General features: G+C 36.6%; 4 protein-coding genes across 6 annotated transcripts; 2 read left to right on the top strand and 2 right to left on the bottom strand.

Annotated features, from left to right (window-relative positions):
- Positions 1–550: 550 nt before the first annotated feature.
- Positions 551–3,869, top strand: LOC140891746 (uncharacterized). 2 transcript variants are annotated; one of them, XM_073300374.1, is made up of 10 exons: positions 551–821; positions 1,535–1,630; positions 2,142–2,226; positions 2,380–2,501; positions 2,676–2,700; positions 2,791–2,874; positions 2,967–2,996; positions 3,078–3,183; positions 3,285–3,349; positions 3,494–3,554. In XM_073300374.1, the coding sequence occupies exons 1-9, from the start codon at positions 729–731 to the stop codon at positions 3,346–3,348; spliced, it is 705 nt and encodes a 234-aa protein (XP_073156475.1). In that variant the 5' UTR covers positions 551–728; the 3' UTR covers position 3,349; positions 3,494–3,554. The 2 variants fall into 2 exon arrangements, with proteins under 2 accessions (XP_073156475.1, XP_073156474.1); XM_073300373.1 differs by lacking the exon at positions 3,494–3,554 and adding an exon at positions 3,591–3,869 and having other exon boundaries at positions 552–821.
- Positions 3,870–4,762: 893 nt separating this feature from the next.
- Positions 4,763–6,838, bottom strand: LOC140891709 (small ribosomal subunit protein eS7-like). The gene is made up of 6 exons (XM_073300320.1): positions 6,707–6,838; positions 6,087–6,174; positions 5,924–5,997; positions 5,731–5,854; positions 5,283–5,465; positions 4,763–5,185 (listed from the first exon to the last, which is right to left on the bottom strand). The coding sequence occupies exons 2-6, from the start codon at positions 6,159–6,161 to the stop codon at positions 5,066–5,068; spliced, it is 576 nt and encodes a 191-aa protein (XP_073156421.1). The 5' UTR covers positions 6,162–6,174; positions 6,707–6,838; the 3' UTR covers positions 4,763–5,065.
- Positions 6,839–6,946: 108 nt separating this feature from the next.
- On the top strand, positions 6,947–12,574 carry LOC140890140 (uncharacterized). The gene is made up of 11 exons (XM_073297898.1): positions 6,947–7,098; positions 7,764–7,956; positions 8,083–8,168; positions 8,801–8,885; positions 10,121–10,180; positions 10,268–10,280; positions 10,329–10,465; positions 10,599–10,685; positions 10,785–10,888; positions 11,334–11,464; positions 11,787–12,574. Exons 1-11 carry the CDS (start codon positions 7,040–7,042, stop codon positions 11,897–11,899), a joined length of 1,068 nt encoding a protein of 355 aa, XP_073153999.1. The 5' UTR covers positions 6,947–7,039; the 3' UTR covers positions 11,900–12,574.
- Positions 12,575–12,674: 100 nt separating this feature from the next.
- LOC140890537 (protein MAO HUZI 4, chloroplastic) lies at positions 12,675–16,267 on the bottom strand. 2 transcript variants are annotated; one of them, XM_073298398.1, is made up of 6 exons: positions 15,895–16,267; positions 15,039–15,240; positions 14,504–14,604; positions 13,692–13,820; positions 13,501–13,589; positions 12,678–13,065 (listed from the first exon to the last, which is right to left on the bottom strand). In XM_073298398.1, the coding sequence occupies exons 1-6, from the start codon at positions 15,937–15,939 to the stop codon at positions 12,909–12,911; spliced, it is 723 nt and encodes a 240-aa protein (XP_073154499.1). In that variant the 5' UTR covers positions 15,940–16,267; the 3' UTR covers positions 12,678–12,908. The 2 variants fall into 2 exon arrangements, with proteins under 2 accessions (XP_073154500.1, XP_073154499.1); XM_073298399.1 differs by lacking the exons at positions 15,039–15,240; positions 15,895–16,267 and adding an exon at positions 15,262–15,888 and having other exon boundaries at positions 12,675–13,065.
- Between the last annotated feature and the right edge of the window lie 9,258 nt (positions 16,268–25,525).

Raw genomic sequence — 25,525 nt, 5'->3', positions numbered from 1 at the left:
TATTTTTAATTTGTTATATTTATTTGTATTTTTATTATGTTTTAAAAGAATTATTTAATTGATTAAAAAAAATATTATTTTAACATCACCACTATAACATTATCACACCATTGTAGGAACACACAATGAAGTTATAAACGCTGAAATCATCATGCGATCAAGTTACCAACTTTACCACACCAACTTTCTCACATCCTTGTACATGCTCTAATGCAATTTTCGTAATTTAGTTTGTTGGACTTAGACCATGAGACCATCCCCATGCATTAGTTCACATTTTTTTTTATCTGTTCAAGCATATGGGTAGTAAAAGCTCAGGTAATGACGTTAAAGCCCAAAGTGCATATCCACCAAAAGCCCAGATTGTTTTTTAAACTGGCGTTTTCCAAACAGAGACCAATTCTACATTAAACGACAAAGGCCTGTTTGGCGAACAAAAATAGCGAAGGAATTTGGATTTCGGAAGCAATCAATGCCATACCAATCAGCACTCGTCGTGCCAGTTAGGACACCTACTCCGTTCCTCGTTATAAGGAAAATTTCAAACATAAAAGTTCCCAAAAATCCAAGAAAGCGAGTTTTTTTTTCTCTGGGTTAACTTGGTCTCCTCCAATTGTGCTCTTGGATTACACCTCCAAAATTCTTCTCTTTATTCAAGATTCTTGATTCTCTTCTTAGTTCTCTCTTTTTAAAGTTTGCATCTTTTATTGAGATTTACAGAGGGAAGGATGAATCCGAACTGGGAACTGAAGAATTGCTGTGACCGTGATCAAAAAGTGTTCCTTGTTACCATTGGTGTTTTCACTGTTGCTATTCTTGCCGTAAGCTTTTGCCCCCTTTTATCCTGCTTCTTTTTGTTTTACGACCCTTTCTTGTACTGATTTTTTTGTTCTTGTTGCTTTTGGAATGTTGACTCGGATTAGAAAGCTTTGTGCAATGTGCATATTCATCTTTTCTTTAAACTCGATTGCTGTGTGGCTTATGTATCAAGCATTCCGGCAAAGTTGATTGCTTATTTTGCAGTGTGCAACTCTTTCTTCTCTTCTTTAATGGGGTTCTATCTTAGTGGCGTTTGTAAGCGCTTGGAAACTGATTTAAGTATAATATACTGATAATAAGCAGCGACGGAGCCCCAAAATGCAACTTTTGAAGTAGCGACATATTTGACGGATTGACACGAAGGAGAGAGATTTTTTTATAAAAAAAGATATAATTCATTGATAAAAAGACCTTAAAAAAACTAAGCAGGACCATCTTCTGTAAATTTGTTGTTGAACTTGTCTAAATTTGTTTTTGTTAAATAATAAACTTGAACATGGTTTCAAACTCGTGAACTTATTAAGGGAGTTCCACCTGTGCTTTTCTAGATAATACACAAAATGATAATACATGTACCGAAAGCTCCCATCTCAATCTTGACTTTTGGTTGATATCTTTAGGTGTTTTTCTTTGATGGCTTGTCGATAATTTCACGTTATCTATACATCCCTTTAACTTTCTATTCTTGTTTCATTTATTCTATGTATCCTGACAGTTATGGAGGACATTTCTTCTGACACCCTTTAAGCTCATTACTGTGTTTCTACATGAAGCCAGCCATGCAATTGCATGTAAACTTACATGTGGTGAGGTAGAAATCTCTTTACTCTTTTTTCCTCTCAATGTGCATTCTTAAAACCATGGTTTTTATTGTGTTGAAGTGGAAGTACCCTTATACAGTTGCCACTCTTTTATATATGCTCTCGATATCATCTGGTGATAACCTTTTGAGTTGTTAACTGCTAATTTGTAGGCCTGATTATTTTGGTTTGTTTATCTACTGTAAATTTGTTATTTTAATCAATTCCATTTTTGACCTTTTACGACGCCTGGCACAGCTTTCTGTGACCTGTTAAATAATTGGTTTTCAAATCGCTGGACTCAACAGAAGTCTAAAAAATATGTCATTCTTTCAAGCTTATAGGATTTTTCTGTTTGATGATAACATAAAATCATATCAATTTTCATTTTATATTATTTACAATTTGTATACCACTAGATCTGTTCTGTATCTAATGATAAAATGTTATCAAGTTTTCTCATGTATCTTGATAAAAAATGAGATTTCTGATATTCTCTGTCCAATCTCCTCTTCCACACAGGTGGAAGGTATCCAAGTTCATGCAAATGAAGGTGGCGTGACTCAAACACGTGGTGGTGTATATTGGTTGATCTTGCCTGCTGGATGTAAGACATTTTTCTTTGAGATATTAGTTTTTCTTTTTTCTTTCCTTTTTTTAAATTTAAATTTAAATGATTCGTTTGATTGCATAATTTTGTGCTCTTCTCTATTAACACCAAGATATTTTATAATTTTTGGCTACTTGTTCTCTGTTGTAGATCTTGGCTCGTCATTTTGGGGTATGCTTCTTATACTTGCTTCAACAAATCTTCTCACGGCAAGGATTGCTGCTGGTTGTCTTATTCTTTCTCTTCTTATTGTGCTCTTCATTGCTAAAAACGTAAGAATCCTTTAATTAGAAGTCTCTCATATTCAGTGTTCCTTTTTTTACGGGAGGAATTCTTGAATTTTCTTTCTTTTCTTTTCTTTTTTTTTTTGTAAATGGAGTCCACTAGTGTGTATATTCTTCAGCTTTTATATGTCTGCTATCTTACTTCTAGTTTATTGTGAACAGTGGACACTCCGAGGACTCTGTGTTGGTGAGTTTCTTCACCATTTCATAGCATTTGACACATAATAACTTATCTCAGTATAAAATAAAACTAACATCTGCATAATGTCCTCCCCAGGATTTATCATATTTATTGCTGTTATTTGGGTTCTTCAAGAAACAACTAAAGCTCGTGCCCTTCGCTACGTTATACTCTTCATTGGTATAGGCTTATCCATGCTGGATTTCTAATGTTTAATTCAATTCATTTTATTATATTGTTAAATTGATTATGCATTTTTGTCTGGATGGCAGGTGTTATGAATAGTTTGTTTTCAGTCTATGGTACTAATTCCACTTAACATTATAAGCTAATAAGACGATTGCAGTGAGCACAAAGCAAAATGATCATATTTTCTGATGCAGATATATACGATGACTTGATATCACGAAGGGTTCACTCAAGTGATGCTGAGAAGTTTGCGGAACTTTGCCCCTGTCCTTGTAACGGAGTTGCGTGGGGTGTGATTTGGTATGTATTTTAATAGAAAAATTTGAAACATTTGATGTTGAAATATTCTCACATGATGTGACAAAATAAAAAACTTGTAATCGAATGGAATGCTCTTGCAGGGGAATGATATCCTTTATATTTCTCTGTGGATCCATATATCTTGGACTCGTCATCTTGTCTTGAGGTAGTCTCTCTTTCGTTGTTTTTCTTTTATATTATATTTTCTACTGAAGTAATTGAATGGCCACAACTCACAAGGACACTAGGCATTTAACATAAAGAAACGTGAACATATATTCATAACCTGGATTTACATTTTCCCTTGTAGTGAAGTGCACACATGTACACATTGCCACCTTCTTTGATTCTCGAGGCGTATTCTTCTTGCTGCTTTCATTGACAATACTTTGCATGTGTCTCCTCAGGGTACATTCTCAGAGCCGGAGGATTTTGTTTTCTCTTGTTATTTGTGTCATTTGTTTAGGAGATTGTTTCATGTAAAATGTACATCAGATTCATTTTTTTGGCCTGCAGGCGCGCCATTTTGCGCCATCCGTGGCCTCATCATTGAATGACATGATACACATTCGTTAAATTGTTGTAACAACCAGCAGTAAATGATTAGGCTCTATTGCTTTCTGCTTTGAACTCGATTGCTGAAATGATTAACCTGTTGTTTAGTAGAAAAGATCACACTTGTTTTAGAGCTTTGCTTAGGAAATTTGTTGAATCAAATTTCTCGTCTCCACCATTGCGAAATTAGAGGCTGGAGCTTGGGTCAGAATTTGTCATAAAAATGTAATATTTGATTTCTCTCCTAAATATTTCACATGCGGCATTGTATACACAAGAAATCGTTGCACATGCGTTGTTGTATGTTTGACTCCAGAAAAAGATTTTCCATTGCAGCAAAAAATCTGAACCGACCATGATGCTTTGGCGAAATTTAATAATATAATGGATTAATGGTTTGCATGAAATTAATATTTAATTTTTTTTTGGTTTTGGAATAAATGAGAAATGGACAACACGTGAAAATAAGTGAGGAGAAATGGAAAGGTGGATTGTGATGAGGTTGTGGAGAGTTAAAGGGAGAAGAATAAGATGAAAATTGGTGAAAGAGGAAGTTGAGTGTTTTCACGATTGAGAGATAAAAATTACGTAGAAGACTTAAATCTATCCTAAATTTTAGAATAAGAAATTGGCTTCATCAAATAACAGTTTTCTAATTGGAGAGGTATCTTTTTGTATATAGCAATATATACTGATAATGGTAACATTTTAAACATTCTTCATAAAGTTATCAATTTTTCCATTGTAGCAAAAAGAAACCTCATGAGAAAAGCTTTTGAAAAATTGCCATAACACAGGCGCATATTCTGATGCGTCGCATTTAGGGGTATTAACGGTTAAACCGAAATTATAACCAAATCAGAAAACTGAAATTATAACCACACCATTAAATACGGATCGATTTTTGGTTTTCGGTGAATTTTGATCCGGCTAACCGAAATTTCGGTTCAGTTGCATTCGATCATGCAAATCTTGAAATCCAAAATCCATGTCAGCTTTATGCTAAAATTTGAACTTAATAATCCTAATGAATTTCAATAGTTCCATTTCAAAATCGTCTTCGAGTATCACCCACTTCCAATTTTCATGTGATCAAAAGCAAGTACAAATAAAAAATCATACAAAACAAAGGTTTTGCGACGAGTATTAAAGTCTCTACTCGAAGGACCTGCTCTAACCGAATAAGCCTGAATTGTTTCGAATGAGTTACAGGAAAAAGGTGTATGGTTCAGACAACATCCAAATTACTTGCTCTCTAAACTTCAAACATGTAAAAACAAAGATAAAATATAAAACAAAATAAGTGAATCTGAAACAGTAAGATTTTTCAAGCCTCTGTTATTGGAAACTCAAAGACCACATCTTTCCCTGAGAGTTTCCTGTAGACCCCGGAAAATGTTTCGAGCTTATTCTCTGTGTCATTCTTTGCTTTAGGATCCAAGAAAACCTACAATGAGCAGAAACAAAATAACACCAGTGACATGTCTGCAGAGAATAATATTAAATATATATATATATATAATAAAGGAGGGAACAGTAATCACCTTCATTATCTTAGATCCATCAAGTCTGTATCTGATGCGCTTTCCAACAATCTCAGCTGGATAAACTATGTCCTCAAGCATGGCTTCATGGACACTGGTAAGTGTTCGGGTACGAGGCCTTTGGACGGCAGAACCCTTTTTGGGTGGGCGCCCTATCCTCCTCGTGGCAATGAGAACCACCTCCTAAGAAAGCAACACAAACCAAAAATAAAATAAAATAAATCATGAAAGCAAGCATTTTCCAAGCATATATTGAAATATTTTGCAAAATGATTTTTGCTTGTCAAGATCAAATTCCAAGCTAAAAAACTTAGTCAAGGCACAGACTATTATTGTACAATTTGTCTAATATTCTTTGTTTACGCATCTTATTGAACAAAAAACCATATGGAACTCTTTGAATATTTATTGGTCCACACAGTACATCAATCATCTGGCATCAGGTTACCTTTCCACTGAACTTCTTCTCAAGTTCTCTCACCAATCTGGAATGAATCTTACGGAAAGCTTTCCTCAATCGAAAAGGGACATGGATCACAACAGCCTTCTTGCTTCCAGAAACATCAATTTGCCTATAGAACATCAATGTAAGTACACCTCACCAAGGAAATAAGGTAAAGTGGTAGCATAGGAGCACCTACAAGGCAGAGTTGATGTAGAGGTCTTTCAAGTCACTCTTAATCTCTTGGTTTGTATTTTCCAAATCAAACAGAGCCTGGTATCCCAAAAACAAAACTCAAACATGACGAGATATATCACTAAATGCAGAACGGAAAAGGCACATAAGCGTGTTAAGGTAAAGACCTGAGCAACATTCTCCTCAAATTCAGTGGGCTCAGCGTCCCTGTCTTTGTGGATCTTCTGCGCGGCGGTGAACATCTTGACAGAACCTCTGCACAACAAAAATATGCAGTCTCGTTTAAGTTCAAAACACCATCTATTTTAAAACTAACACAAGTTTCATTTTTTTTTTTACGAGGCATGAACTAACTCATTGTTTTAAAGACGATTTTGGCAAGAACTGTTGACAGAACATAAAAAAAAACTTTTCAATAGATTGTAGGCGCAAGAAAACGAAAATGGTATAAGATCCAACTTTCCTTCATACAAAATCGAAAAGTCAATGCTCAAAAAATTATAAAAAAAAAAAACAAACAAACGACGAAAGAATCTCCTAAGTTCATTATCATCAACAGAACCAAGCACTAGATATCAGCACAGGAACACAAGAAGCACCAAACAACACTCGCGCACAACTTATGACAGACAAATGAAATACAAACAATCCAGAACTTCGAAACGACATATTAAATGCTGAACCAGTGAAACTCTATCATAGGTTAGGCTACACTGCAAGGTTAGCGCAAATTTACTCGTTTCCATAGATTTCGGAGTAAATAAATGAATTCAAGGAACATATGTACCTCCACGGAGTGAAACGACGGGCTGAATGTTGAACCCGAGACTCGGCGCCGGAGATTTCACAAGAGAAAGACCAAGAATGGGGCAAAGGAGCATTTTAAGGATGGCGAAAACCCTAGTTATGAACGGGTTTGGGTTGGGTTGAGTTCCGAAATTTCAGGTCCTTAAAAAGCCCAATAAGGCCTCTTTAAAAATTTTCAGCCCAATTTCGAGGCCCATTTTCTTCTCTCCCCCAACCTCGATTGAATTCACTTGTCTACTGAACTCTGAAGCAGAGTAAAATCGGATTTTATTGATACAATCTTTGAACGCTGGGTAGTACAAAGCAACAGAGAATGATGTCTCCTAATCAACTTCTGGAAAATCGCAGCTCTGCGAATCCCGCCACTTTCAGGTGAGTCAATCTTCGTTTGTTCTTCGTTGATCATGGGTGTTTCTTTACGAGGAAATTAAGTTCAGCAGCTGATTGAAATTACGGAATGATAATGGATTCGAATCATGTGGCTTTCCCCATTTTTTTGTTTCACTTTTTGGCCAGGACACTAACCAGTGTTTTATTCATAGTCATTGAATAGCAGCCTAGCTGTTTTGCTGTTGCCTTTAGTGGCGCAGTTCAACTTGCACTTTTTAGTCCCGTCGTATTTGAGAATAGTAAGTTTCATAGTTTGGACTCATCTGAGATCTGAAATTATATCCCACCAGTCTTTGCAATTTGCAGGAAAGAAATGCTGTTTGTTGATTTAGGGTATTTGATATTTTGATTCCTTAATGTCGTAAAAGAAGTAGTTGACTTAGATGTTTCAGAGGGAGAGTGGGTTGCAAAGAGTATGTCTGCGCAAAGCTGAAATATGTTAAGCTTGAATTTCTGTTGCCAAGATATCGACTGAGAAACTAATCCTGTGACGAAGTTATCTCAGACTTGTGGAAAGATATAGTAAAGAACTAAAGATGACTAACGCGATGTGTGAACAGATGTTGGACTAGACAGTACCTGAATCATTTCCTTTACACGTCTCAGTCTCTCATTTTATTGATCTGAAGATGTTTGTATGTATGTAGGCAAACTCCCTTGCAGGTCATACATATTCTTGGTAACTTCATGAGAATATGGTCAATCTACACACTGTACATCTATTTATCACAAACAGGTGCTTCGGTCTTGTTGTTTGTCTTCAGCTGTCTTGTTCCATCATCCCTTCTGTTTTTACTGTTGCAAAAACCTTGGAAGGGCAGACCACTTTCTAATACTCAGGTCTTCACCATGCATTCTGTCATCTTTTTTATACTTTTTTTTCCTCGTCGTTGCTAATTGGAACAAGAAATAAATTTGTTACAAATTTATTGGCTAACATGGTTTTGCTGATATTTTTTTTGCCAGGTTGTGCCTTCTGTAATAAATGGTGGTGTCACAGCCCTGTACTTTATCTTATGGGGAAAGGGTTTGAAATCTTGTGGTCCTCGCAGGTGTAACTTCCAAATCGAGAATTTCTACATGTTCTATTATTTTCTTGAACAAACAATGAAACATGATCTACCTAGAAATCAGTGTTCTAAATGACAGCCTAGGCGAGAGGCAGCCATCAACGGCACCGCCTTTGCCCTAGGCGGTTATGTAGGCGGCCGAAGGTGAGATGGGGCAGGCGAGGTGGGTGAGGCTTTCAAAAAGCCAATAAAATTAAAAACCCTAGTTAATAATACATTATACACTCTTTCTTCAAAACATAATAGCTAACCCAATCCCCCACAAGCCCTACTTCCTTCCACCTCAAACCGCCACCGCCTCCCGCCGCAGCCAGCCCACTACATTAGAACTTTTAATTCCTAATAAGTTTTTGTTCTAATTTAAAACTTTTATAGTTTTATTCAGTTATTTTTCTTTTGGTGTCTTTTATTTATGCATATATTTTATGATTATGTTATAATTAGGTATAGAAAATAGTATAATAAAATTCAATCGCCTAGGCGGTAGGCGATCACTAATAGTTTTTGGGATTGAATGGGTATGACCCAGCTTCCACCTTATTTTTTACTTCAATAAATTACTTATCCATTTTATTTAGCTTCCCAATCATCTCGATATATGCTTATTATTTCAGGGCCATATTGGCTGAGTATTCTGGTGCTGTTCTTGGAGTATTATCCGCTGTATTGTATGGGAGGAGAGGCCATCTCTGGAAAAAGGTACTGCCTTATGTGTGATAAGCACGAATCCTATACGTCAATGGGCTATTATATCTTTCCCTGCTCCACTCATGAACTCATTGATAATAAAGCTTCGGCGTTTTTCATTTAGCTTCGGACTTCAGGATTTATGCTAAGTCTACATTCCAGTTGTTGATATGGATGGTAGCATGGAGATTTCATTTTGAGACAGTCTTTAATATACATGTCTGATTTACCACACCCTCATGCATAGTTGTCAAAGGCGAGCGCCTCTCGCCTCAAGGCAAGAGGCGCCACCAGGCTCAGCCCCTGCGCCTGGGATGTTCCCAGGCGCAGCGATTCACTAAGGCGAGCCCAGGCGCGCGCCTGGGCTCGCCTTTGAAGCCCAGGCGCGCCTCAGTCTTTTTTCTGTTTTTTATAAATCTTTTTGTGTTTTAAATTTTAAGATAAGAAAGGAAAGTCCATCAAACCCTAGAATAAAATAAAAGGGCCTAAGGAAAGTCATATATTTTCCCTTTTTTAATTTAAAAACATTAAATTGAGGTTCTATTTCCTAAAATATTCAAATTTACATTTATTGATAGATTGATAACAACTATAAACTAGGATTTAAATTGTCAATCTTCATTAAACTAGAATCTAATTTTAAGTTATTAGAGAAAATCCCTACACTTGTTATGGTAAAAAAGAAAAATAAAAGTAAAGAAAAATTCTGCTAGTAATAACGGTTTTCTTAACTACACGCAACATACTAAAAATAATATATCAGTATTTTGGATTAAAAAAGTAAAAGTAAGGCATAAATATACGAATAATGAAAGGTTTTCTTAATGCATTATCAAAATATATGGTTTACTATAAAGTAATAGATAAATATTTTTGTGAAATGATATATTTTTGCTTAGATTAATTATTTCAATAATAGTTTTTTTTTTGTCATATAATATCATTAAATAAATATATTTTTTTGAAAAATTAATATTGCGCCTTGCTTCGATAAGGCGCGCGCCTCGCCTTGCGCCTCAGGCTCTAGAACCCTTTTCGCCTTAGTGCGCCTTGCGCCCTTAACAACTATGCCCTCATGGTTAAAATGTCACAATTAGCATGGTCTGCATCTGATGTTTATTTCTCAATAGCATTTGTTTATAAATAAAGGAATGCATTTTATCAGATTTTAATGTTTCAAAATATTCATAATCTGTTTCTTCTTTGCATATTATTCTAATTAATAGAAATTCCTTCTACTTTGTCAGATTGCCGGCCTCTTTACAATGTTTGCATCGTTCTATCTCCTATCTCAAGGATGGGCCTCGGCCTCTTATACTCATCTGAATATCCTTTTAGCATTGGGATATGATAAATTGTGAATGTGTCATATTTTTTGGAATAATGCTGAGTAGTTTTTTCACTTCAGTTTGTGCTTCAGAACTTGGTTAAATAGTAAGTGGTGAACTTAACCAGAAATACCAGTCTTTAATAGTTCAGAAGCAGAGGTTGAAACAGAAGTGGCTATAGGACTTAAGGACATGCTAATTCCAATTTTTGCTGGAATATTGTCAACATTGAGAAGGGTGATTGCAAGACGTGTCTCACTTAAGGTGCTGATGTTTCTTTGTCGCCTGATAATAACCTCCCACAGACTCTGATGTCTCTTTCAAATACGCATACAATTCAAAGAAAGAAGAAGAAGAACAAGAGATAACCTTGGTATTTTCCTTTCTATGATTCCAGAATCAACTTAAAAGGCGGCTTCATGCCATAACTATTACTTCTGCCACCTGTTTCATGTTCCCGATTGCCATGTGGGACTTGATACTGGTGAGTTACACTATCGTACTTTTATTTGATCCTATTGCTGTAGCTTTAATTTCCTAATTACGTCATCTTATTTGTGTGTGCCTGTTGAAAATTTTTCAGGGATCATCCAGCGTAGAGTTGCCTTTTTCTGCCTGGACCTTTTCTAGCACTATTCTTTTTGGAATTATCTTGATATTTTATGTGGACAGTATCGCGGAGGAGAGGTATTCCTGATAGCTTCTAGTACCACTGCAATTTTTAGTATAAATGGAAATGCCAGCCCTTGTTGATTTTTGTCAATGCTTTCTGATGTATCAAGTACTGGGTTACAAGGATCCTTTGTGGACAGATTCATCCCAAGCCTCACATCGTAATAGTATATTATCCAAATTAATTGGGCCATACATTAATTATTGTTTGGGAGCTTTTACTGCAGTTTACGTCGATATGAGTGCTTCTTGATATATCTGCCCTATGTTATTTATGAATTGAGTATGGAACTGTGTGGTGTGGTTCTTGTCTCTAAACAAACATAGTATTCTTTTTCTTCTTCTATTTTCTTTAATTTGCACTATACATTTATTTTGTTTTGTTTTGTTTTGTTCAATGTTGCAAGTTTTCCAATACGTATCAGGGCATGACATATTGCTAGTAATGGTGCATTTGCAGATTGTTTATGGTGTTCTCATCTCCGAGACATTTAATGGTAGCAGGAGGATGCATCATTATCATGGAAATCGTGTACAAGATGGACTTCTCCCTGCTTGGTTTTTTACTCTGCGTTGCCATGTTGAGCTTCGGTATGAACTAGTAAAGTCCTTTAGCTTTTAGAATTTAGCACAAATTGTCCATCTAGATGTTTAGGTAAATGGATAGCAGCTTGGGCCGTTCAATTGCAACTTAAGATTGACATCATTTCTAGTTCTGGTGGTGATTTCATGATTTCCATGTGGTAAAAAGGGTAAAGCCTAGGATACACGTTCTACATGCCCCTGCTATGAAAATTGTCTTCAATGCTTTCTTTACTTCATGGACCAAAGGCAATGTAATATACTTTTCGATCATATTTACTAACCGGTAAATGGTGTTCGTGATTCAACAATATGCATGTGTATTCTGCAGGAATACATGAAGCAACTTCTTTGGATCGTACGAAGAAAGATTCTTCGCAAAATTTGGATCCATCGCATGCGATTTTTGAGGACCAAATTCAGATGGCACAACTTCCAACTTAAGGTACTGTTGGATCATAGAATATTGTTCTTGTAACCAGAATGATCAACAACTTGCGGCTGTTCCCTTTTAACATTCATTCTTTGGCCTTGCCGATAAAATTAGGGGTTATTTATTGCAAATATGACCCATTACATCAGTTAACTCTTGTTTCAATTGCAACCTATTCAATTGTTCTCAGAGAGAACCTTCTTGCTAGAATTTATTCTTAAAATGTAAACCGTGAAACTTAACGAAATTAGAGTGACTGGACGCTTTAATTGTGAGGCGACTGTGCCTCAAGCTCTTGCAAGAGTGTTGCTGGGAAAATCAACTGGCTAAGATTGATGTGAAGGGAAAAAAATTATTTCTTTCCCTTTTTAACAGCATGATGGACATCTGTTCATCTTATCTCGATGGAGCAGCAATCGGTTTTCGAGTGTGGACGTGTGACTACGAATGGCCACAAGAAATAATTGACACAATGCTGTAACCAAATATTTTCGAGTGGTTCTTGATTGTGCAATATGATCCTTAGTTGTTGTAACCACAAAAAACTGCTGTGGATGATAGGATTGTGTTATGAATTATAGGATAGAATTCTGAATATTTTTCCAGTGCACAACATTCCAACACAGTTCCCGATCTTTTGAATTGCAGTCCTGTTTGCCGGTTTGTAAAGAAAATAAACAGAACCATTTTCCTAGACTATCGATTTACTTTGTTCTATTATCTTGCCAGTATATCATGTGACCTTTGATACTGCCATACTGCTATTACTTTTTCTCGGCTTTGAAACTTATCTATCATGTGAGAATCGAATCACAGTAGGAAACTTGAACGTGAAAAAAATACTTCGCCAGATTCTTACATCAGCATCACCTTGAAAAATTGATCTCAAAAAAATACCGCGCAAATATCACAGTTGGAATTACTGGTAGCATGCTCCAGTATGTTGACTTCAAAGCATGCCAATAACGAAACTTTTGCAAGCTATGAAGCTACATGCAAATCGTCCATTTTGCGCTAAAATCAATGAGAAGTGTCTCCATGTTCTCTTATTTTTCTGCTAGCAGTGAAAGCTCTTGTGATGAAATGAACAAGAATTCCAAGTGGACAGAACAGCAGGCAAAGGGACACTGAATGCCTCATCTCTACACTGTTCTTCAATCCGTCAAAGTAAACTTGCCTGTTTGAACAAACAAAACAAATAACATAACATAGTAAATTTCAAGGAAAAAAAAAAAGGCATAATGTAACAGTGTAATCAACCAGTTAATCATGTTTTAAACCAACTAACTACGAGCTAGAAAGCATATGTAAACCATTTCAAATCGAAAATGGAAATCGTCATTCAAAGGATAGACAAAAGAACTAAACCGTGAAAACTTTTATATTTATATTTGCTTTTTAACATCAAGTTTGGGAAATATTATATAAAAAAGAATATTGCACATAAATAAAATTTGTCAAAAAAAAAAAAAAAACACTCCCAAATTTCTTTTTCGCTTTAATTTGGATACGCCTTTCGTGGCAAGTTCGAACAATATGTCATTGACAGTGTATCTGACACAGTGTAATTCTTTGGAGCATGTCCGTTCATGGAAGAGGCAGAGAGATTGACCTTGCAGCAAAAAGATCGACAGCCAATAAATGAATCCAAGCAGAAGCCAGCGTCATCTCGTTGGAAAACATTGTAGCTATACCAGTTAACTGGACGATCATCATATTGAGGAAAAAAGAGCACTTTCAGTCCAAAACTACAAATTTTTCTTTAGAAATGAGAGTAAAATTTCCAACCAATTTAAAACACACCTCTGGCAACCAGTATTTACTTGCAAACATCAGCCGAATAGTATCAGGTGTCCAGGACAGATACAGTAGATAAGCGTATAACAGGCCGAGAACTATAAAAGGTATGCTGCTCGCTACTATTTTCTTGGTCTGCAAAACAGATAATAGACCAATTAAGATACACATACGGATATATATAATCATACATTTCAAACTTGAGAATTGTGCCTAGTGTTAAGTGAGTTATAGAAGTTCATTGTTATTTCAAACTCAAAACAGTTAATATGTCGCCACAATGATCATGTCATGCATTATGTTTGAAAGGGCTGCCAATTTTCAGATTTATAGAAATTAGAAACATTAGATTATGTGCCTATTAAGCCAAATTTTATGTCCGGCAGATGATAATCATTGAATACAATTTTTCTATATCAATGTTTTCGCATAGATAAAGACCTTAAGATTGCTATGCTCCGCGAGAATGTGTTTATACATAGGATGAAAATCATGAAATACATTCTTTGAGACTCCAGGTTCTAAATTTATGTTCCGCATTGATGAGCGGCTTGAGGAAAGATATACACCTAGCTCATTTGAGGCCAGTAGACAAAATCCAGCAGCTGTGAGATATGATACAGAAGCACACATGGCAAATCATCCGCTATAGTGAATCGGGAGGTTGAACACTCTAGCATATAATTATTTATTTTGCACTAGTCCTATTACCAGCAACTGATTACCCCAAGGATGAAGAACGAAAGTGTTTAAACTCGACTAAATAACAGCATTAATTTTTGTGGAACCCAAAAAATATATTATGTTATCAGACTTACAAGCTTCGCTTGAGGGGCAGCAACCATAAATGTATAAAACGGAAGTACTGCTACGGTTCCCAAGGTAAAAGCATTACTTGCAATCTGAGAACTCGGGAGCCCTGCAAATGAGCAGAAAATAGATATTAGGTTCAGATGTAGTGTCATTTTATACAAGGAAAATTTTCCGTTTAAATAAGCAACTGAACAGATGAAAAGCAAGTTCAAGTGCACCTTCAGACACCCTGGACCCTATTTAGACACGAAATAAAAGCGACAAACAAAATATTTTAAACCTCCAACGTTTTTATGCAGTAAAGTTGGACAATTAAACGCTCATAATGCTGAGAGCTGGAAAAAACCAAACTATTTTTTATTTGTTTATTTTTTTCACACTGAAAATCCAATAAACATTCAAGACTGGCTTGACGCCCCTTTTGTTGTGCAAAAAACGAGCTTGGCTTTAACCAGACAACCAGACAATTGGGAACCACTACAAGTAAATTCAACAACGTGGGAAAATTATAAAACAGAGGAAGAAACATGAAAAAATTACATGAAGCATACACAGAAGACCTTCTGAACAAAATGATTCTTCCAAGATTAGGTCTAGAGATGATTCTAGATCCTCCAATGAAACTCCAGACAACACATTGACTCGCTTTTTTCCCCAGTGCTAGTTGATCAAATGGTATTTCTCTCTTTGTACTTTTCTGATTTCTACAAAATGATTTAGCTGGAAAACTTGAACAACCAATCTACAAAAATCAACTCCAAACCTGTCACACATCTGATTATATCAGGCAGCACATGCTCGCAGATGAAGTACAAAACCATCAACAATTCAGTGCTCTATTTATTTCTTCATCCAATCTGCCTAAAACTCAATAAGGTAGAAAAGACAGAAAACAGAACAACTTCTATGAAGATTCAAGCACTCTGGAAGTAAAAAATCCCCTTCATATCACAGTAGACTTGCAATTGAATCTTATCAATGCACACCACCAAGTAATCTTGGTAAGTCGATGACAACTGATATATATAAATAATCATTATCAGTGCTATATCAAACCAACTTAAATCCACTAAAATCCTTGAAAGATGACGCTGTGTGCGGAGAAACAGTCACACAACGTAAAAAGCAGGCCAAAAAACTAGGATCAATTATCAAAACATATAAAGACTCACAGGAAAATAATTAAATTGAAAAACCAGGCAAGCCGAGTGCAGGCAATTAAACCCCTACTTATAGTAAAGATTCCACAAGTATACTCAACTATAAAATGAGTTACAGCTGAAATCAAGAATCGATGCCCAGAAGAATCAAGAAAACTAAACTAATAACAGAACGATTAGCATATGCATTAAATGGAAACACAAGAACTATCCGTACAGAACTTAATCAGCCAAACCTTAAATGAGACTTGAGAGCTGAGAAAACAAGAAGACGTGACCATAATGAATCCGTAGAAACAAAAAACTTCAATGGACTTCAAAAGAACAAGAAAGGGACAATTTTTCCGTTCATCCGTTTGTGCAAGATGAATTAACCGATACAAAAACAGTAATCATTGGAGGGGGGGGGGGGGGGGGGAAAACTTGAATCCCCCACGAACAACACTCGGAGGCTCGATTTGGGCAAAATTTCTTTTTTTACTTTGACATAGTAAAACCCGAAGACTTGCAAGCAGTGGAACTGTGCAAGTTCCAGTTTCTGCGCGTACAGATTATCCGACATAGATGCTTCCTCTCACTTGTTCCAGCCTATCTGAGTAGGCCATGTGTATCTACACGCGTGGCGCACATGCAGCGATTGCACTTCTCGTATTCTCATTGGTTGATACAAATTGAAAAAGATCAAGTTTTTTTTTTTTTTTTCCCAAGAAAAAGATGAAGTATTGTAAGTGGGCTTCACTTCAATAGGAATTGGGATCAGATGTTCTGCTGTATATTATGTAGCAATTAGTCAAGCAGGATAATAACAAAGAATTTTTTTTTAAAGGGTATTTTTGTGAGACGGTTTCATTTGTGAGACAGTCTTATTTGTGAGACGGATCAACTTTACTCATATTTATAATAATAAGTAATATTTTTGACATAAAATGTAATATTTTTTAATGGATAACCTATATAAGAGATCCGTCTAAAAAAAATGACAGTTAAGACCGTCTCATAAGAGTTTTTGTCTTTTTTAAAAAACAAAGAAAAATCTTATGTTCAGAAAATTGGGCAGAGTTCAGTCTACTTAAGTATATTATCTTACATGTAGATTTAATTACTCATAGTTTGATTATATCAACAATATGACACTAATTATATCTTGTGTAGAGATATAAATAATCCGATAGATGATTGGAGCCATATTTTCAAAATCGAATCAGACCAACTGGTTCGACCGGTTCAACCAAAAACCGATTAATGATTCGATCCGGATTACTCCAAAAAATCGTTTTTACGATCAGAATCGGTCAAAACCGGTCAAGAACTAGTAGAACCAGTTAAAACCCTGCCAAGAACCGGTCCAACCGGTTTTCGGAATTTTTTTTATTTTTTTAAAAAATTAGTTTTTTATATTTTAAACTTTAATTTAATATTTTAATATATTTATACAAGATTATTTGGAATTACTTCATTAAAAATATTATTTTAGTAATATTAGAGTTTTTTTAATTAATTTATTTATTTTAAAAAAATTATATAACTATAATTAATATTTTAAATATATTTATATGGTTATTTAGTTTTCAAACTATGATAAATATATATATTTTTCTATTCATATACTTCTTTTATAGGTTTTTAAAATTTTAAAATATATTATATTATATAAATGGTTTTTCGATCCGACTGTCCGGTTAAAACGGTCCGACTGATTTGATTGTTTTTTTAAAGTAAACCAGTTCGATCACCGGTCCAGTTATGAAAACATTGGATTGGAATACTATCTCACTTAATCCAAAAATTGAGAAGTGCTAATGTGAGACCTCGGTTCTAAACATCTAATCTCGAATTAAACAATAATTAAGCATATAAGATTCAAAACTAAAAGCATAAAAGAAATTTTTTTTTAAAAGGGTGCCGCGCTCGAGCGGTAGAAAACTATCGCTCAGGCGCGGCCAAAACAACAGCCCTGCTTTTTTACTCAAAAGGGGGTGCGCTCGATCTGCTAAAAACTGCAGATCGGGCGCCCCTTGCACCATAACAAAAAAAAAAAAGAAATCAACTCGCCAACTCAAACCAATATCCATTTCAAACATAACAAGATTCATAATACATACAACGACAACATTCAATCCATAATACAAGATAGTTCTAGAGTTACACAATCTCAAACTAGTAGAACATGCTTCAGTCTAGTTTATTCAATACAAAACATAACGAGTTCGAATGCAATCTAAGTTCGATTACATATTCGACTTCTAAACCACCAAGACCTTACTCTATCAACTCGACCACCTAGCCATGCGATCTCTGACTCGGTCCAGCCCCACCTGTCGCTAAACACACATACAAAGACAAAACAACAGTCGGATAATCCGATAAAAATAATATTCCCAGTATAAGCAACAAACATGCAATATCAATTAAAACATCAACTCATGATATTCAATTATCAGCAAAGAAATTCAAGAGAAATCTAAAATGAAATGCATGTCTTTAAAATCCGGGATTATCAAGTCTGGATAATCAAAGGTACTCCGGTTATTCTCTTCTTCTTCGATTGGGATCCCGAGGATAAAATACCACAAACAATCACACCGAACTCCCCTTTCGATGTGGATGATGTGTACTTCAATCCTCTAGACTCTAAAGCAAGTATAGAGAGTTAAGTCGGTCATTGCAGTAATTCGCCTGCCAATGCCCCCTGCTATAATTCTCAGAACGTCTAATTCAAAATGAAATAAATCATTTGGCTCAATATGAATTCAATGCAAATCATAACTCATTCAACTAAAGTCAAGCAAATCGGTTAACATGCAAGTATGTGATTTTTTCGGAACACTCGAATCAAGCCGGATTCGAGTTAATCGTTTCATTCAAGTCTAAGTCGTCTTATACCTTTCTCGATACTTCACAATCCTCAAATCTGTAAAGCAATAAAATCTCATTCAAAACTCATTCAAACTTCCTCAATCGATAATAAGAAATCGATAATATACCGGCTACAATCTTCAAAGTGATTCAACTCCTGCAACCTCGCAACTCAACGGCCTTCGAACGAATCTTTACGGAGGCCAAAGGAAGATCAACAACGACGAACAAACTCAATAGCCAAAGTTCATCAACTCAAACGGTTCAAAAATCCCAAATTCAAACTGGCGGCATAAGGACTATTTTCTGATCAAACTGGAAACACATACAATAGTATAATATCGATACTAACTCAAATCAATATCACAACATCAATAACAACTCAAAACAAACAAATCTCAAAACTCCAATTCTCGAATATCATAAGAAAATTCATAACAAATCTGAACGACGCTCTATTTCAAAACTGACTGAGAATAAACATTAAGAGCTAGCTCAAGAACAACATATCCAAAACTCAGTCGATTCTAACAACATTCGGAAATAGAAGTATAACTGATCGGAGAAATACTTACTATAGAACGAAGCTCTCGTAGTCGTGCTCTCTAATCTGCCTTCAAAAATAATTTCTAACGGACGGATCGATCGGAAACTGAAATCACAAAGCTTGGAGAAACTTGGGAGGCATTTCTAATGGAGGAAACCGAATTGGAGAGGGAGGAAATGGAGAAGAAGAAGTCAAATCTTTCTTAAATATGTAACAATTCCCAAATTTGCATTTTAGTCCCTGAAAAATCCAAAATTTGCAAAATAGACTCTGATCAAAATCAAGTCGGCTCTTGAACTCTGTTATCTCTGATTATCTCAAATAAAGTCAATTAAGATAAATTCGGGGCTTTACAATTCTCCCCATCTAAGAAAAGATTTCGTTCTCGAAATCTAAAACGGTTCCAACACGAACTCTATCTCTCAAATTACTCCTTCAAGTTCATCAATCAAAAGTTGACTCATTCTCGTCAGAAAATCCTTTTATGCTTAGTCACAAATCGAATCATCTCTGGTTCCAACTCATGTGACACAGAAAATTATTTCGAATTAACGGGGATCTTCCTCTCTTCTCGTACAACTCTTGAAAAGTGCCTTCAATAATTTATCAAATAGTTGTCGTTGTACGAAGTCTCCACAAGAATCAAGGATTCTGTCAACTAGTGTGTAGTGACCCGCGCCGTGATCACCTACTAATCAGAACTTAAGCATGCAATAATCAATAAAATAATCTTTAATCAAAGTAACTGCGGAATCTTAAAATAAAATAATACCAGGTAGGAAAAACCTAGTGGTCAACCCTGATATCCAGCCTTGTCACCACCTAACCTCCCTGTCCCCGGGAGAACTTCCTGCAACTGCCCCATGGAATAGGGCATCCAGCCAACAGAAAATAACCGAAAGTGAGCCTAACATGCTCAGTACGAGATTATGAGTATACGGTGTTATGTGTGCATGTATGCAAGTGAACTGGGTACCAAGACTCTCAGGTCAGGAAACAAGCTCAAAGACCGGGCCCAGGGTATATAGCACGCTGCGCCGTCGCATCAGGAGGTGGCTCATATACCCAGTGGATAATGGTGACCTGATACTAGTACATATGTCCAACCATCACGGTGACCTGACATAAGACTTACGTATCCAGCCATCCACAACTCGTAGGGTGAGCGCCCTACTACAGGATACCTCTAAGGTAAAAGCTCAATATGCTCATGTATGCAACATACAGTCATGACATGCTGTATATAAAGGCATATAAAACATGCAATCACATAATCCATGCAAACACATAATACATGCATACTCAATCTGGATATCTCGAATAATACTTCCGTACCTTTCTAAGGCAGATCCTAGAAGCTCTCATCTAGGTCCAAGCCTACCATGCAACACTACAACATAAATACCCATGCATTACCTAGCATGCCAAACATCACCTACTAGGCTCTAAAATCCTTAATTAAACTATAGCCTACTCCCTATTTACTATAGGGAATCAAAGCCATACCTTCGTCTGTCGTCCGTCGTCAGCCCGCTGATGTTGCATGCCCCAGAGCCTGGGCATAGCCTAGTTACGACCCCTGGATGCCTCGCCAGAGCTCCGCCGTCTGGCTGCTACTGCGGACACTGTCCGCTAAAAAAAATACTAATTCCTACTCCAACTCTTAAAATAAGAGTACCCAAAAGCTCGTAAAACGAACTAACATGGGCCAAGGAGAGGATTTAGCACTTCAAAATGAGGAATTCGGACCTCTATTTATAGGCGAAGTTCGGACGGTCCGAACTGCCACTTGTTCGAGCCTTTAAGACATCTGTCTCTGCTGAGTTCGGACGGTCCGAACTCGGGTTCGGAGTGCCCAAACTGTTCGGAGGGCCCGAAGTGATCTGTGTGCTCCAAACTGTTTTGGTCCTTCTGAAGTCATTTTTGGATCCCCGGGACCTACCCCACCATTTTCGGACGTTCCGGATCTGATTTTCCACTTATTTTCACCAAATAAGGACTCCTTAAACATGTTTTGACACTTATAAAATTATATGTCATTTTCTAACATGTTTAAAGTCACTTAATCTTGTAAAATGGAATCGGACTACTACATTCTCCCCCATACTTAAGATATTTTGTCCTCGAACATTCTTAAGTACTGAATGCAGTAAAATACCGAATAAACATCTTTTATTCAAACTGATTCATTTTACAAGTTACAATCTGAAAATACGACAATTCAGAATAACTCTGGATAATCTGTACGCATACGACTCTCAAGTTTCCAAGTGGCCTCCTCGGTGCCTCGGCGCTGCCACTGAACTAGAACAAGAGGAATGGTTTTGTTGCATAACACCTTATCCTTATGAACTATGACACGCAAAGGTCTCTCTACATATGTCAAATTAGTATCCAACTGTACTTCAGAAGGCTGTAAGATATGAGACTCATCTGTCACATACCGTCATAACAGTGAAACATGGAACACGTCGTGAATACTTGACAAATACGGCGGTAACGCCAACCTGTAAGCCAGATCTCCAACACTTTCCAGAATCTCAAATGGACCAATGTACTTAGGAGATAGCTTACCCTTGAGACCGAATCTCAAAATCCTGCGAAATGGTGAGACTTTCAGGAATAATTTCTCACTCTCCTCAAACTGTAAAGGTCTGCGCTTGACATTCGCATAGCTAGCCTGTCAATCCTGCGCAACCTCAATTCTCTTCTTGATTTGCCCAACAATATCAAAAATCTGTTGGACTAACTCTGGTCCCTCTATCCGTCGCTCCCCCACTTCTTTCCAAAACAGAGGAGTACGACAACGTCGCCCATACAACGCCTCAAACGGAGCCATCCCAATACTACGAGTGTTGTTGTATGTGAATTCAATCAATGGCAACTGATCTTGCCATGCTGGACCAAAATCCACAGAACATGCTCGCAACATGTCTTCAAGAGTACGGATCGTGCGCTCTGACTGTCCGTCAGTCTCTGGGTGATATGTTGTACTCAAGTTAAGAGTAGTACCCATAGCACGCTGAAGACTCCCCCAAAACCTGGAAGTAAACCTGGGATCTCGATCGCTGACTATGCTCAAAGGCAGTCCATGCAATCGAACAATCTCCTGGATGTACAACCATGCCATCCTATCAAAACTGTAGTCCCGATTATAAGGAATGAATGTGCTGACTTGGTGAGTCGGTCCACCACAACCCAGATAGCATCACAATCCCTCGAGCTCACCGGTAAATGGGTCACGAAGTCCATCATGATCAACTCCCATTTCCACTCAGGAATTAATAAACTGTGAAGCAACCCCCCAGGTCGTTGGTGCTCTGCCTTGACTTGCTGACACACCAAACATCTAGAAACATAGAGATACACACTCCTTTTCATTCCTTTCCACCAGAAAAAACCTCATACGAAAATCTTTATATACCAAAAGGGTTCTCATACTTTATGACTAACACTTGTCATAACACCTGTGACAACGTCGTTGTCCACAATTCTTGATTTCCTGAATCCCTCAGGTTCTCTTCTTGGAAATATCAATACAAATATTATTATTGACTCAAAATTCGATCAGTACAATATCTAGTACTAATATAATGACATATATCTCATAACTTGAGATAACATCTGAAAATGAGAATACTGATTATCCTGCCACGGATAACAATTCCTTGCTGAATTCAGACTTACGTTATTAGATGAACAAAACTGTTTTATCATTCTTTGGCAAAGTCCTTAAACCAAAAAAATCTAGCTAACCCCTGATTCAATCTCATTGAATCAGACTAATAAATGACCTAACGCATCCAATAGACATCCCAAAAAATTGGTGATAACAATCCCGCTGGATCTGATAACCTTAGATCTCAGCTGCTATCATTTTTCCATGTCTAAAGACTTGATGCTATCATGTTAGTATTCATTAAAATTCAACGCTTTCTAGATCAATTTCTGACACTGAAGTCCGAGAATTACTGCAAATCATTCTTGAGAACTAAATATCTGAGTACTATACTCATCTTATCAGTCTACCAAAAAGTGAACAATTTCAATCGTTCTTTATGCAAAAGAATATTTAGCTCCCCCATCACGGGGTTATAACATCTTTATCTACCTTAGACAAATAGTTGCAAATAGTCATTGGGAACCAAACTTGCACCAATTTAACTAACCATTTCAAAACATACATGAACACCTAAGTGCTCAACTTTCACTATCCAAGTGAATTCTCATACTGACGAATCCATGTTGTAACTTAGCAGGCTCATGACATCTCTCAATAGAATCGAGTATCTTTTCAAGCGTAACTGTTGCAATGATCTCTAGACTGAGTAAATTTTCCATCCCCTTCTGAAGTACAAAAGACTTCCAGAATATTAATGGAAATATACTCTCCCATGTCTATCGTTGATCACAGTTCACATCTCCCAGTATAAGTCATCACAGTGCCCTGATAAAATTCTTCTTTGCTTGATAGCCCATCAATAAAATTCCATTCTTACAGGAAAACTTACCTAAGTAAACTCATTACTTAGAATTTCCTATTCATCTTGTAATCAAGATCCTGATCACTAATTATTCCTCTGATATAATCAGACAATACTGGTAAAACCTCCTGGTTCTCCCCCAGTATCACATGCGAGAACTACCCGTTCAGAATATTCACTTGTCAAGGAATCCTTTCCAAGACTATGCTGTCCACGGAAACCAAAGTCTGTATCTCTGATGAATTCAGATGATAACTCAAATCCCTTGGAACTAATCCAGTACCAAGTATAATTCCAGAAGACTCAAATAAATCCTGGATATTCTCCTGATAGTTATACCTATTGCTATGACTGTACATACAACGAGACTGAGATAAGTCTTCCTATAATGCCAAACTGGAACAAAAGAATCCTTCCAAAATACACCGACATAAGGTCTCACTTACTATACCATCTCGGAACCCGACAGTCAAGAGCACCCTGGCATAACTCATCCCCGAGTCTCTGATATTATGCAACATTCCTATCTGGACCAAAATCATTGGTCAAGGAAAAATTCTCTGTAGAGGCACAACTCAAATCCCGAGTCTGCAAGCATCTGATAATTAAATCCTGTTGAATATCAATTCAACTAATCTCCTGGATTAAATCCCAAAATCACAAATCAAGATTAAAACTTATCTACTCAGAACAATTACTTGTCAAGGAAAAATCCATTCCAAGACTATTCTGACAACGGAACAACTTTATCTCAAACATACGAGAACTAAACCTTGATACCACACCTGGTATCTGTCCTATCCAAAGCCATACCCTGTTGTGATTGTTGCCAAATTTCCAGACTGAGTAACCTTTCCTATATAGTCCCTGGAGTACAAGGCCTCCAAAACAACCTCTGAAGTATGAAAACTTCCAGAGTAATACCGACTAAGGTCGTGCTTCCTCATGTTTAGTACTGGTCACAATCCACAACTCTTGGTATTACTTAGTCTATCACCCTGTTGAAAATCCATCATCACTAGGTAACAACCTAAAAAGATCAAAACAGCCAAATGCTCTGAGGAAATCCGTCTAGAACAAACATTCATGCATCCTGATGAGTCACATCATCTCTGGGAAACACTTGGCTTACAAGAATATTCTAGGTAAAACATCTAGAACTATTCAATGAAAACATGTAAAATCCCAAGTACTCATTAAAACAATAATCAGTCTTTTATTCAAAATAACCAAGTTAATCTCAAAGATTACAACACTTGAACCACAAATCCAGGTTCTAATAAAATCTTTATCACAATCTCATGTAATACATAACTTAGTCAAAAGATTACACTGAAAGATGTACAATACAACAATAACTGAGTACATCAAATACTGAAATCTTTAATACATCTGATTACAATTGAAATACTGTTTACAACAAAATACAGTATTTAAACTCATGCGGAAGTCTTTCATTCCGTCTACTGATTGAACATGAAGTTTCTCATCTGCTACTCATGTCAGCAGAACTTCTTCATCTCAAGATCTAAAAGATAAAATCTTTCTAATCTATCGGATCCTTCCAATATTTTTTGGTTCCTTATCTGGTAGATGAGACAAGATTTTCTCGTCAATCTCTCCAACTACTAGTGGAGAGTCTTTCGGGGTGGCTTCCTTGGTCGACTCAGAATGGATGACTACATGTCACACATTTCGTTCAACCTGGAGAAGTGCCTGGCGTTGAAAACTGGATCTTCTCTTCTAGCTCCATCCTGCTGGGATCCACATAATACGAACTCCTGCTGCCAACCTTGGCAATGACGATCTTGGAAAAGCCTAGACATCCTGCTATTCCAATTCCTGATACTGCTATCGTCATTGAAACCAAATTGTAATCCTACAAAGGATAACCCAAAATCAATACTATGTCCCAAAGAATCTTATTGCATGCTCTGATACCATAAATGTAGTGACCCGCGCCGTGATCACCTACTAATC

This window comes from Henckelia pumila, chromosome 3 (assembly GCF_033568475.1).
Source record: "Henckelia pumila isolate YLH828 chromosome 3, ASM3356847v2, whole genome shotgun sequence".
Lineage (NCBI taxonomy): Eukaryota > Viridiplantae > Streptophyta > Magnoliopsida > Lamiales > Gesneriaceae > Henckelia > Henckelia pumila.
This window is presented reverse-complemented; position numbering and strand designations above follow the sequence as displayed.

Coding starts and splice junctions, on each gene's coding strand:
- LOC140890140 (XM_073297898.1), top strand. CDS start 7,040: ATGATGTCTCCTAATCAACTTCTGGAAAATCGCAGCTCTGCGAATCCC. Junction 10,889..11,333: donor GACAGTATCGCGGAGGAGAG/GTATTCCTGATA, acceptor GTGCATTTGCAG/ATTGTTTATGGTGTTCTCAT. Junction 11,465..11,786: donor CGTTGCCATGTTGAGCTTCG/GTATGAACTAGT, acceptor TGTATTCTGCAG/GAATACATGAAGCAACTTCT.
- LOC140890537 (XM_073298398.1), bottom strand. CDS start 15,939: ATGGTCACGTCTTCTTGTTTTCTCAGCTCTCAAGTCTCATTTAAG. Junction 14,605..15,038: donor GTCTTCTGTGTATGCTTCAT/GTAATTTTTTCA, acceptor GCTCATTTGCAG/GGCTCCCGAGTTCTCAGATT. Junction 13,821..14,503: donor CTGCCCCTCAAGCGAAGCTT/GTAAGTCTGATA, acceptor TCTGTTTTGCAG/ACCAAGAAAATAGTAGCGAG.
- LOC140891746 (XM_073300373.1), top strand. CDS start 729: ATGAATCCGAACTGGGAACTGAAGAATTGCTGTGACCGTGATCAAAAA. Junction 822..1,534: donor TCACTGTTGCTATTCTTGCC/GTAAGCTTTTGC, acceptor GTATCCTGACAG/TTATGGAGGACATTTCTTCT. Junction 2,502..2,675: donor TGCTCTTCATTGCTAAAAAC/GTAAGAATCCTT, acceptor TATTGTGAACAG/TGGACACTCCGAGGACTCTG.
- LOC140891709 (XM_073300320.1), bottom strand. CDS start 6,161: ATGTTCACCGCCGCGCAGAAGATCCACAAAGACAGGGACGCTGAGCCC. Junction 5,998..6,086: donor TTGAGGAGAATGTTGCTCAG/GTCTTTACCTTA, acceptor TTGGGATACCAG/GCTCTGTTTGATTTGGAAAA. Junction 5,466..5,730: donor AGAAGAAGTTCAGTGGAAAG/GTAACCTGATGC, acceptor TTGCTTTCTTAG/GAGGTGGTTCTCATTGCCAC.